This window comes from Crocodylus siamensis, chromosome 1 (genome assembly GCF_052110815.1).
Source record: "Crocodylus siamensis isolate JL-2025a chromosome 1, ASM5211081v1, whole genome shotgun sequence".
In the NCBI taxonomy this organism is placed as follows: Eukaryota; Metazoa; Chordata; order Crocodylia; family Crocodylidae; genus Crocodylus; species Crocodylus siamensis.
The window spans coordinates 182,908,820-182,921,243 of record NC_143395.1 but is presented as its reverse complement, the minus strand read 5'-3'; the positions used below and the strand labels follow the sequence as shown (position 1 = coordinate 182,921,243).

General features: G+C 44.2%; 1 protein-coding gene across 4 annotated transcripts in view; it reads right to left on the bottom strand.

The window, feature by feature from the left end:
- Nucleotides 1–12,424, bottom strand: part of AFTPH (aftiphilin) — a 61,004-nt gene that overhangs the window by 37,046 nt on the left and 11,534 nt on the right. For all 4 annotated transcript variants that reach the window (XR_016442853.1, XR_016442854.1, XM_090050592.1 and 1 more), the window contains exon 2: nt 6,282–8,181. Coding sequence is in view for 2 of the 4 variants with exons in the window: in XM_090050592.1 (XP_089906718.1) it covers nt 6,282–8,153 (1,872 nt within the window). In the remaining 2 variants the exon portion in view is untranslated. The remainder of the gene's footprint in view (nt 1–6,281; nt 8,182–12,424) is intronic.

The window sequence follows — 12,424 nt, the reverse complement described above, 5'->3', positions numbered from 1 at the left end:
TATGAACTTATTCGGCTTGGAGAGAAACTCCAGCTACTGATAAATGGCACATTTACATGCCTGAGAGCTGAATATTAGGGTTGTAAGAAGCTTCCATAGCCAATTTGATCCGATTCAGTGGCCAAATCTCTAAATCTGAATCGAATCAGGAGACCCATTAATCTCTCCGAATTGAATCAGAAGCCTCTGAATCGATTCAGAGAGATTTGGCCATAGACTGTACAGACAGGCACTACATAGTGCTGGCGAGAACAGCTGGGGGATCAGCTGGATGAGCCCTGGTTTGAGCCGGTAGTCCTGGGAGAAACTGTGGCTCATCCGGCTGTTCCCCTGGCTGCCCCCTCACTGGGGCAAGGCAAGCAGTGCTGGCAGCCCCGAGAGAAGCCGCGAGGGCTGGGGGAACGAACAGGGTATTTCCCCCAGCTCCTCAATCATTATCCCCAGCCTCTGCATCTTCTCCCAGGGCTGCCAGAACTGCCTCCCTCACCCCGGTGGGGGGGTCAACCGGGGGAGCAGCTGGACGAGCCATGGCTTCTCCTGGGGCTGCTGGCTCAAGCCGCCAGGGCTCATCCAGCTGCTCCCACTGACACTGCCTGCCTGTATAGACTATGGCCAAATAAGATTCAGAACTGAATATCTTCTGATTCAGCCAAATTGAATCAGGATAGTGATCTGAATCACTGTCCCTCAGAATCGCCCAATCCAAATCCAAAGCAAATACTTTCCATTTTGCAGAGGCCTACTGAACATTACACCTAGTTTTTGTTTCAGTAAAAAAACCCAAAACCCAGAATATTAAAAAGCCAAGGTAGAGAACTACCTTAAGATCATTCTGTTTATTCCCTGTGTGATTGTTTTTTAATGCTATGCTAAAAACTGCTTAAAAGTACTATTAATCTGTATAAAAAAATGCATGTTAAAAAAAAAAAAAAATCAAAAGAACCTGCCCCTTCCAACAACTACTATTCTAGTTTCACACACAGCACTTATAAACTGTCAAAGAAAAATGTCGTTATCAGGTGTGTCAAAGAAATGGCTGTGGGCAACACTTCCTGCTTTGCAGGTGCCCAAATATCACACGCATTCTTGCTGTGGTGGATTCTATCCATGGTAACACCAGAGGTTTGGTTCTTGCCAGGGCCAAACGACAGCCACAGCTAGAAACCCTGCCACATGCACCACTGCTGCAGAGGGAGGTGTTGGTATGGTAGCTACTGCAGTACACCACTGCTCAGTGGCGTGCAGCTAGTTACAATGGCTTTGGACAATGTGAACAGTAAGCTGCAGTAAGCACACCAGCACCTCTGCAGGAGCAGCACTGAGCCTGACAAGGGGGCGCAAACCCCACAAGCAAGCTATTTCTGCCTGCTCCTCCACTGATGGGAAGACAATGGGACAGATGATCCACCTCCTCAGATCAAATGTTGACACCCTTCATCTACATAGTGTTCTCTCAATTTTGTTTCTATCCCACATCCTTTAATTCACATTTTCCTTTTTCCCTGAGACATGTAGCAAGTTAGAAGACTAAAATCATAAGCCCAAAAAGGGATGTGAAAGAAGAGTATGTCAGCACCATAATCTGGTAAAGCTTTGTAAAGTCAAGGCACTTCTGCCTTCCTCATAGCTGCTAGGAAGTTATGATGCTAGTATTTCTTAACAGGTTTTTACACAACCAGTTTGAAACTCAATTCTTGTAATATCAAGCATCTGATAAACTTGCTCCACACCCATGCCTGTTGGCAGCTACAGAGAAAAAGGACTTTCCTACCCTGCCTCAATGCCAGTTACTTCAAACTTCTGTTGTGGGATAGAGAATGCTATTCTTGTCTTCCAGAGCTTCTTGGTTGTGGCTGCAGCGGTTTTAATCCGCCTCTCCCACATCCAGCTTCTAATTATGCCCACTACCTTCCCACCAATAACTCCAGGACATATTTGTCAGTTTCACTCATAAAAGAAAGTAATAAAACTTACCACAGTCTTATTAGTTTCATCCTGCTGCCAGATAAAACCTAGAGTTGCACTAAGGCACTGGAACTGTTTGTAGGCTCAGGAAGATGAGCTAAAAATAGCTTGGACCCAGTGCTAGGCAGGGAATGTTGTCACTTGCTACTGAATCTATTAAAACTAACTGCCAAAATGGTTTGGCTCTATGGTAGGCTGAGTTCCATTGTGTGCTTCAGGCAGTAATTCAGCCCATTTTAGATGGAAAAAAATACTCTCATCTCCCCAGACTTCCAGCAATTACTGAATATAAACTGCATTTTGAGAATTTACAAGAAACTGCTCATTTGACTTAGGGTTCAATTAAGAACTAAATTGTGACTAGGTACAGACATTCAAAAAGGTCAAGGCAGAATTGATCAAAGTTATGCATGTTTCTGTAAGTAACGGAGTTTAGATGGGCATGTGTTGTTCCATTCACTACCCAACCTTTGATGGGAGGGGCACATCTTAGACCAGATTTTGCCATTTTTAAACCAGTCTGTGGCTGCATCCAAATGAAAACGGCCATGCAGTACGTGGTGCCGCAGACATGTCTGTGGCACCACATACCACACAAGCAGCTGCTCTCTCTGCATGCCACAAGAGGGTTTTTTTGGACCCCTGGATATCTAGGGGTCATAAAAACCTGCACAAAAAAAAGCAAAAAGCAAAGCAACATGTGGGGACAGTGTCCACCATCCAAAACTGGAGCCTGACTACCTGGAGCCATATTCCAGCTGCCGACCAAGCTCAGAGCAGCAAGATCGCCATTGCTGCAGCCCCCCAACCCTCCCCAGTGCCACTCCTGCTGGCAGGAAACATAGCAGGGCAGGGAGCTGCTTCAGAGCCAGGCTGGGATCTTACAGTGGTGACAGCATGGTTCAGAGTCAGGGCAGAGCTACAATCTGCAGCCTATATGCTCCGGACAGGGGCCCACAGGCAACAGATCACAGCTCTACCCTGGCTCCAGACCATGCTGTCACCACTGCAAGGAGCTGGGGCAGAGTCATGATCCACTGCCTGCACGCTCCTGATAGGAGTATGTAGGCTGAAGATCGTGGCTCTGCCCTGGCTCTGGACCACACTATCACTGCTGCAAGATCTGCACCCTGCCAGTGCTGCTGGGGTCTCCATGGAAACTGGCCCCAGCCCCATGGGCAGAGGCTGCCGGGAAATGAGTCCACTGGCTGAAATTCACCACTCAGATCCACCATTTTCCCCACCTTGTATTACTGTGTCTTAAGTAACTTAGCCAGCTATAGCTCCTCCACAATTAACTGGTGTAAAAGTTCTTTTGGTTATACTAACCCAACTAGGAGAGAAAATGAATACAATTATATACCCAAACAAGCTTAATTCTACTGCTAACATCACATAGAAAACTTAAAAAAATGGAACCTTTAAAAATTAATTTATAATTTAGTATGAGACCAGAAGTGTCTTAGTCCCATCATCACTGCATGAAACTATTACAGGACATTACATTCACGTCCCCCACCCTGCACGGGCTGGATCCGAATGCAGCACCAGAAGCAAGCAGCAACTATGGGGGTTAACACAACTGTTTCTCACCTTCCTACTACATATCTCCAGTGGGGCTCCATATTCTAGATTTCAGCAGTAGGGCCCACCCCCAAATTTCTAGACCCTTCATGAGCCCCACAGCCCAGATGATGCAGCACCACGGGCCACATCTGATCCACAGGTCATATACTGGACACCCCTCGTGTCTCTGGGGTAGAGCAAGGGATGTCTTGCTACTCTAATTGTGCACAACTTCCTGTAATATGAGGGTTTCTCTTTAAAGGGTAATCTTCAATCTGAATTTTCAGTGTTTATAACACTCGGTTTCAGAATATTTTACAACCGAGCTTAAATTATTAAAACTTTTTAAAAATTGTAAAAAATAAAGTCTTCTGCACTTCATTAGATCAGTGGCTTTTACACGTCATCTCTCTCTCCCCCTCAATATTCTCTCAATTATTTGCTCTGTTTATTTTTCCCCACCACTGTCTCCCTCAAGGGATATGGGGACAATTTTACATTAATGAGTAGCAGCAATGACTGGAGACCCAGTTTGCAAAATCTGGCACTGCCTGAAAAATCTACACAAAAAAGAAAAAACTTACTGAAAATAAAATGCTGGCTCCCCGGGGGGGGCAGCCCATTCTAGGAGTAAAGGGGGGTGCTCGAACGACAAACAGCCCGAGACAACTCGCAGGCAGCCCCTAGAGGCTGTGACAATGGAGCAGATGGAATGGCAGAGCTGGCTTCGGCCTCCCATCATTCTTAATGGGCAATTGGCTAACTGGAGGCAGTCCTGCTTTGAGCAGGAGGTTGGACTAGATCAGTGTTGCCCAACTGTGCTGCAGCACAACGATGTGCCATCAGAAACGAACAGGCGTGCCGCAGAATTTTACCACGGCAATGAGCTACAATGAGCTCATAAGTATGGGGAATACCTTAACAGGTGTGCTGCAGAAAACTGTTACTAATGTAAAGTGCGCCTTGGATTACAAAATGTTGGGAAACACTGGCCTAGATGACCTACCTGCTCAGGTCCCTTCCAACCCTAATTTTCTATGACTCTATGGTATTTTAGCTTATTTAAGGGAAATGGAAGTATAAATATCAGGCAGGAGACAGCCACTTACACAGAACCCAGTACTGAGCATCAAGATTTTTTTTTCCTCCCAACAGAGCCTGGAGAGCTCTAGGCAACTCACCCTTCTCTCAGCAGCTATTTATTTGCTACTGGTGGAACACAAAGGAGATGGGGCTGTGAGTTTCCATGTGTACAGCATGAACAAAAGGACATAAGGACCTTTTCTTTTTCCATCTCTCTCAAAGATACCTGTCAGTGTTAATATCCTTACCTACTTCATATTCCCAGGAGATAGGAGAAAGTCTAAACCAAATTTGGTTGGGCCCACAGGTTGAGTCTTGACAGCTGGGTTTCTTGCAGGCCAGACAACCTACAAGCAGTGTTAATCACTGGCTGCTTGAGCTACTGTTTCAGCACAGGTCTGGAACCCAGGGAATTAATGTCACTGCTGCTCACTCTCCCTTTTCCCTTGCTGTCAATCTTAGTCACCAGGGCCACTGAGAAACTGCAATTTCTGAAAGGGGAAGAGGGAGGCACTAGCGGCATTAACTCCCTAGAAAACAGTATCTGGCTGCCACAGGGATGAACACAGCCACCAGAACAGCTCCATGGAGGGGGTGTGGGGTCCAGTCTTCAAGAAGCCCCACAGGCCAGATACCTCGCCTCTACAGGCTAGATATGGCTCAAGAGCAACATGTTTCACATCCCTGGTTTAAACTAATACTAATAATGTAGTGGTGGTGGTGAAGAATTAAAAGTATAACTATCTACATTGAGCTACAGTAGCTTTTACTCTAAAAGCAGCTCTGAATTACAAAGATGTATAAGCACCATCAAACATCTACCTTAAATACAAAAGAAGATACCATCTGCTTATGAAATTGTTTAAGAATTTTAGGGACCAATAGACCCACCAGCTTTCAACTGAATCAGTCTTAACAAGCCCTTGCTTTTACGAGAAAATTAAAATTTCTCAATACCAAATGAAATGCACCCAAATCTTATTTATATGAACAATTTCTGTACACAACCACAGATGTATTCCTTATTACTTATATTTGGGGGGCCTGTGGTATGCCAGAAAATAAGACATGCATCTTGTTTTTGGGAGGGCAGAATGGAGAAAATAGGTTTTTTTCAGAATTATGCTTACACAGAGCAGGGACAGCCCAATTTTCAGTTGACTTGCTTTCTCTTTCTTGCTTAACTAAAAGCTGATACCCTAACTGCTACTGAAGGCTAGTCTCCCTGGATGGATCTACAATTCTGAAAAAGAACTGAAGTGTTTCTAGAGGTGCAAAGCAGTATGAGACAGACCAGGAACAACTAACAGACAGCAAAAATTGCCAAAAGAAAGGTTAATTTGATTAGTGGAAAGCATTCAAAAGGGGAGCTGATTGTTCTTTGCTCCACCATTGTTAACAATGAACCAGTAAGTCAACAGACTCAACTCCTTGAATAGTAAGGCCACTGCTGCTGTACTGTGGAGCAGGAATCAAAGTACGGTTCTTCTATTCTGGGCAGAAAATCAGCTTAATATATGCACCCCAGTTTTGGGGGGCTGATTTTTGGGAAAAGGTTGCATGTGATACGCAAGTCAATACAATATATTATGGAGCTTATGTCACAATATTATGCACATAGTTCAAAGAATATTTAGGATAATTTATTTCATTTATATATTAGTTACCTGAACTGAAGGTGAAAATTCTTGAGGTTGCCTATTAGCAGTTTCTTGGAAAGATGTCAAAGTAGAACTTTCTGCCTTGTGGGTCACTGAACTATCAATTCTAAGAGAGGTATCTGTCCTATGCGATTGCCATGTCTCTTTTCTATGATGAGATTCAGTAGCTTGCTCATCTCCAAAAGCAGCCCATGAACAGCCTTCTTTCTGCTCATCTTCAAAAGCATTCCATTCTGCAGTTTGATTACTACCAGCAGAACTGAAGTCTGCAAAATCGTCAGAGTCCTGGAAAATAACACACTCATCTTGTGGTTTTGGCACTGAATCAAAGTCTCCAAATTCACTATTGCTACCGTTTGCCAGCTTAGCAGTACACTGGACATACAAGCTAGAATGGGTATCGGTTACTCCACATTCTGAAGTATCTGAAGTCTGACATAATTCAGATTGATCTAACTTTGTTAGCTGTTGACAAACAGTATTTGTATCCCTAAAATCACCAAATTCATCAATTGGTTCACTGAAACATGTAGAACGCTCAGAAGATTCTTCTAAAGTCACATTCATAGCCGATTCTTGAGTACTGATAATAAAAGGAGAAGATGTACCACTGGCTGTGCCAAAGTCACCAAAATCATCTTCATTTGTTTCACTGCAAGACACAAATTCACTGCTGCTTTCACCATTCTTTACATCTTCAGAACTGCCCAGAAAATGTTCTTCTGCAGGATCATGGCAAGAGCTTTGGACTGTACTATAGTCAATACTTTCTGTTTCTGAAAAATCTTTAGACCTAGAAAAATCTTTGCCATTTTCAGAGTCACAACATTTTCTTCTCCCGCTGTCCTCTGCCTTTTCAGTAGTGCCTGTTGAGCTCTCAATTGCCTGAGGTATGCTGGAAATTCTATCATCACGTTCCAGTGCTGTAGAGTCCTGCTCATAATTATTAACAATTTCATTAACCACAACACTGACTTCTGATATGCAAGCCTGCTCATCTTCAATAAAAGTTTCGCCACATTCACAGCTTCTATCTGAAGTTAGTTCCTTCACAGAAATTCTTTCAGTCACTCTATTTATTATATTGTTTTCCTGAACATTCAGTGCTTCTCTTTCATCAAGAGCATTGCATATTTTATGTCCTGTTTCTTCTAAGTGGTTTGTTTCTTGGTTTGAGAAAGTAGCAAAGTCTGCAAAATCTTCAGCTGGGCTAGGCACTGAGTCTAAACTCAACTCAGTGCTATGAGTGCTAACAGTTTTTAGTCCCTTTGAGTCACTGATGCTGTCTAGATCTTCTGTTCCCTGGGGATTTACAGTATCCAGTGCTGCAAACCCATTTGTTAGAATCTCTAGACATGGGAGTTTCTCACCATTACAAGCACCTATCTCCTGATCTGGGCTTCTAATTTTCATGTCAGTTCTAAAGCCTTCAGAGGAAAAGGCCTCTGTTTTTCCAATATTCTCTCTTTGTTCCTCTGTTTTCGTTACATTTTCCAGACTTTCATCAAAAGTAGTACCTGATGCTCTAGACTTAGATTTTTCTTTGCTGGCACTTGTTGCTGATAAAGCATAGAGTTCTTTAGAGGGACTAGAAAGTTCTGCTATGCAGTCTTTATCTTTACCATTTCTGACAGAGGTAAAGGCTGCAAGGCTACCTACATTGTCAGAATACTCATGAAGTGGCATAAAATGGTTAGTGGGTATAAATTCCTCCTTTGAATTACTGTAGTCTGGTGCATCGAAGTCAGCAAACCCTACACCAGAAGCGCTACCAGAAAATCCACCAAATTCCCCAAATTCGTCATCGCCGTCATCATCAGCTCCATTGTCTAATGGTGGAGGGGATGAAGAATACATTCGAATGACATCTGGTTCCATTGTTTCCTTTTAGAATGGTAGTTTATTCCTGTAAAAGAAGGAAAAAGTATATATACAGTTACTTTTCTGATTATTAAAACTGGAATTTAAAATGCACTTGGAGTCTGATAATAAAGTAATATGCAGATAAAATAAGTTATTTTGCATGTTCTATTCTTTCACAGTTCACTTTAAGTTTATAGGATATGGGTAATGTTATAAAAAGGCAAATGGCTGTATCCTAACATCAGATATCTGTAAGATGCCCTAGACTGCACCATATTTATCTCAATGCTCTAAAAGGAAAGCACCTTATGCCCTTCTTAAAAAAAAAAAGGAGAAGTTAGATAAAAGGAACTGTTGCACAATTGCTAGCTATGATCTATTTTCCCAGGACTCAGTGTCTTCCCTCTCCAATTTCTAGGCTTCAGTTAGGTGTTATTGTCCATAAGACTCTACAGTTCTCAGCCTACGTGCATAACCCTCCCAACTACTGCATCCAACACACTTCCATCTCAGAAACCTTCAGCTAGGAGGTGCTGCTATATGCACATTAAAGCCTTGTGCAAAATAATTTTACTATTAAAGTTAAGCTTCAAAAACAGTCTTTAAAAGGAGTCAAGTACAAGCTACTAAACCATAGAAAAAGTCTGATGTCAAAAGCTCCAGCTCTCATTCTAATGTTTTCATTGCCTAGATACTTACTGTAGGAGATAACACATTTAGGATTTCATCTTTAACTGTTACTAATATAGCATACTGTTTAAGGCATAGATTGAGAATTTTGCTTTCACATGTAGCTTAATTTTTCTTCCAATACTGTCAATGTTTCTAGTAATCATTACATTTAAGGGCACACAACACTGTAAGTTACAAAGCAACTTTTACAAAAGCATTATATAGGAGGTGTAACATTTAACAGTCACAAATCATGATCTCATTTTACTTTAGGGGCTGGATCTAGTCAAAAGCACACCAAGATACTTATTACCAGTAGAAAGAAAAATGGAAACACATCAATGAATATTTCAGCTCCTAGCTAGAGCACTCACAGACTTTGAAATAGTCTTAGTAAAGATAAAATGATCCTTAAATTTCATTTCAAAGCCTTTTACATAGGTGGCCATAATACAATGGCAAGCAGGGGTCTTCAGCTGCACCACACAAACAACAATGAACAGTTCAACCTGTGTAAATAAGCAAACGGAAGTTTTCTAAATACACTTAACATCTTGTGAAATACAGTTTAACAATCTTAAGATGGTAGGAACCTCTGCTTTTTCTCTCTTCCTGAAAGTGAACATTTTCAAAGTGCAGTGTCTCTTAAAACTCTTGCAAAACTGGTTCAGTAAAGACCCAAAATTAGGAAGGGAAGTAATGTGATAATTAACAGAGTTCTCTGGAGTATACCCAACTACTGACCCTTGCTTTGGCCTGCTCAGTATATGAGACCTGGAAAGACTACAGGAGTCCCTAACTTCTAGAACTGCTCAGTTCACCAAACCTGAAGTTTTTAACCTTCTCCCTTTGTAACCACAAGACACACCATTTCTTTTTCATGTCCCAATTTCAAAATTGTTTTTTGGCTATAAAAAGATTGTTTTTAACTGTGACAATGAAAATAAGTGTGTCCAGATTACATTAAGATTTTATAAATTTTAAATCTATAGTAAAAATAGCAATTTATATGAAGATCTGTGCTACAGGGCAGGAGAGGCTACTGTTGCTCACTGTCAGGTGACAGACAGGCACTTGTAGGTGCCAATTCTGTTTATCCCAAATTATATTAATTGGTCTCATCCTGGGAAAGGCACTGCTTAAAAGTATTGTGGAAGGTAACTATATAAAAGGAGACTCCCCAGGCGACCAGGGAGGCAGCAAACAGGGAAGCAGTTCACAGGCCAGTCGTGGACAGAAGTACACAGGAGCTTCTGACCAAGACTTCAGGTAAGTGAATGAGGAGGGGGGCTACTATGGGGGTGGTGACACGGAGCGCAGCCGGGGCCCCTGCCCTGCTGCTGCCTCCGGCCTGGAGCTCCTGTGAGGTCTCCACCAGACAGGTCCCTTGGATGGGACAGCAGTGCCCTGGCCCCCTGTCTGTGGGGGTTGCCTGGCAGGACCTCTGAGGCCTGGGGGTAGTGTGCAGGCCGGGAGTTCCCTTGCCTGTCTCACGTGCTCAGATTGAGGCCCTAGAGGGGCAGGTGAGGGAACATCAGACAGAGGTGAGCAGGCTGTGGGGGGTCAGGGCAATTGAAGAGATTGATGGCTACTTTCATTCTCTGCAGGATAAGACTCCTGGCAGAGAAGCTGCGAGGGAATACCCTGAAGCAGATTTCATAGACATTTGGGTTGGAAGGGACCCCGGAGGATCGAGTCCAGCCCTCTGTCCCAGGGGCAGGAAGTCTGCAGGGATCATAGGATCCCAGCAAGATAGGCATCCAAAAGTGTCTTGAAGGCGTTCAAAGTGGGTGCTTGAACCGCCTCCGGCAGCAGTCTGTTCCAAACCTTGGGGGCTTGGACAGTAAAGAAGTTCCTTCTTATGTCCAGCCTGAATCGGTCACAGTGGAGTTTGTGACCGTTGGATCTTGTCATCCCTTGGGGGGCTCTGGTGAACAGTCATTCCCCCAGATCCTGATGAGCACCCAGATAAACTTACAGGTGGCCACCAGATCACCCCTGAGCCTGCGCTCTTCCAGGCTGAATAGCCCCCTTGCTCTCAGCCTCTCATCATAAGGTCTGTTTTTCTGACCTCTGATCATGCGTGTGGCTCTCCTCTGCACCCTCTCAAGCTGGTGAGTGGAGGATAGTCACCTCAGGGGCCAGACCTCTTGCTGCAGACAGCTCCCCCAGTGCAGCTGGGGAACAAATATGAGGCCCTGGCTGCACTGGAGGAGTGTGCAGTAGGGGAAAGTGCACTGGAGGGGCCTGCCCCCATCACTGTGCGAACTGAGGACCAGCCAGGTAAGCAGGAGAGACACCATGTCATCACTGTGGGTGACTCCTCATTGAAAGGAAGAGGGACCCATCTATTGCCCGGATGCCATGGCGTGTGAGGTCTGCTACCTGCCCAGACCCAGGATCAGGGATGTCATGGTGAGAATTCCTTACCTCATCCAGCCCTCTGACAACTATCCCATGGTCCTCATCCATTTGGGAACAAATGATGTGGCCAGGAGTAGCCCAGACCATATCAGGAGTGACCGTATCAAGAGTCTCTTCTCTTACAGGTTGGCTGACCTCCTACATCAGGCTTTAAACTAAGTATGACAGGGGACAGAAGGCAGGAGATGGAGAAAGTATAGAATCTACAAACTGCAAGACATGCAGCAGTATACCCCAGGTAAGTACCAAGGGGCACTTTGGGCATCAGCATGGGGTGCACAAAAGGCACCATGAGGAGGGCTTAAGTGTCTCTACACTAATGCTAGGAGCATGGGGAACAAGCAGGAAGAACTCACACTTCTGCTTGCAGATAATAACTTCAATTTAGTGGGGCTAACAGAAACCTGGTGGGACCCTACCCATGACTGTGTGGTACACATTGAGGGCTACAGGTTGTACAGAAGGAACAGAGTAGGGAGGAAAGGGGATGGGGTTGCTCTGTATGTAAATGAGCATTATATATCTACCCTAATCAAAATGGGATCAGAGGAGGAGAAAGTTGAAGCATTGTGGGTTAGGATACATGGAGGTCAAGGGGAAAGGGACTTGGTGGTGCAGGTCTGCTACAGACCACCACACCAAGAGGAAAAGCTAGACTTGGAATTCTTGAGGCAGCTCTCCGAGGCCATACAGTCTAGGGACGTGGCTGTCATGGGGGACCTAAACTACCGACATCTGCTGGGAGGAGCAGTCAGCCAAATCCAACCGTTTACACAGGTTCTTAACCTGCGTGCAGGATCTTCACTTGGTATATGGTCCCACTAGGAGGAATGTCTTACTGGACTTGGTACTGGCTACAGGGAAGGATGGGGTAGGGGAGCTGCAGATTCAGGGGTCACCTTGGGGACAGTGACCACCAATCAGTCATATTTACCATATGGCATAGGGTGGTAAGACAAACTAGTAGGGTGGAAGTGTTTGACTTTAGGAAGGCTAACTTCAGTGTGCTTAGGAGTCTAGTCAATGACGCACTGCAGGATAAGAGTATTGGTGAGATGGGAGTCCAGGAAGGGTGGTCTTTTCTAAGGGAATGCCACATGTAAGTGATGGAAGAAATACGTTTAACAAAAGAAACTAGTCTTGTTTGGGCATCTAAGTTGACAAAAGGTTGGTTGTTCTCTCCTCTGTAT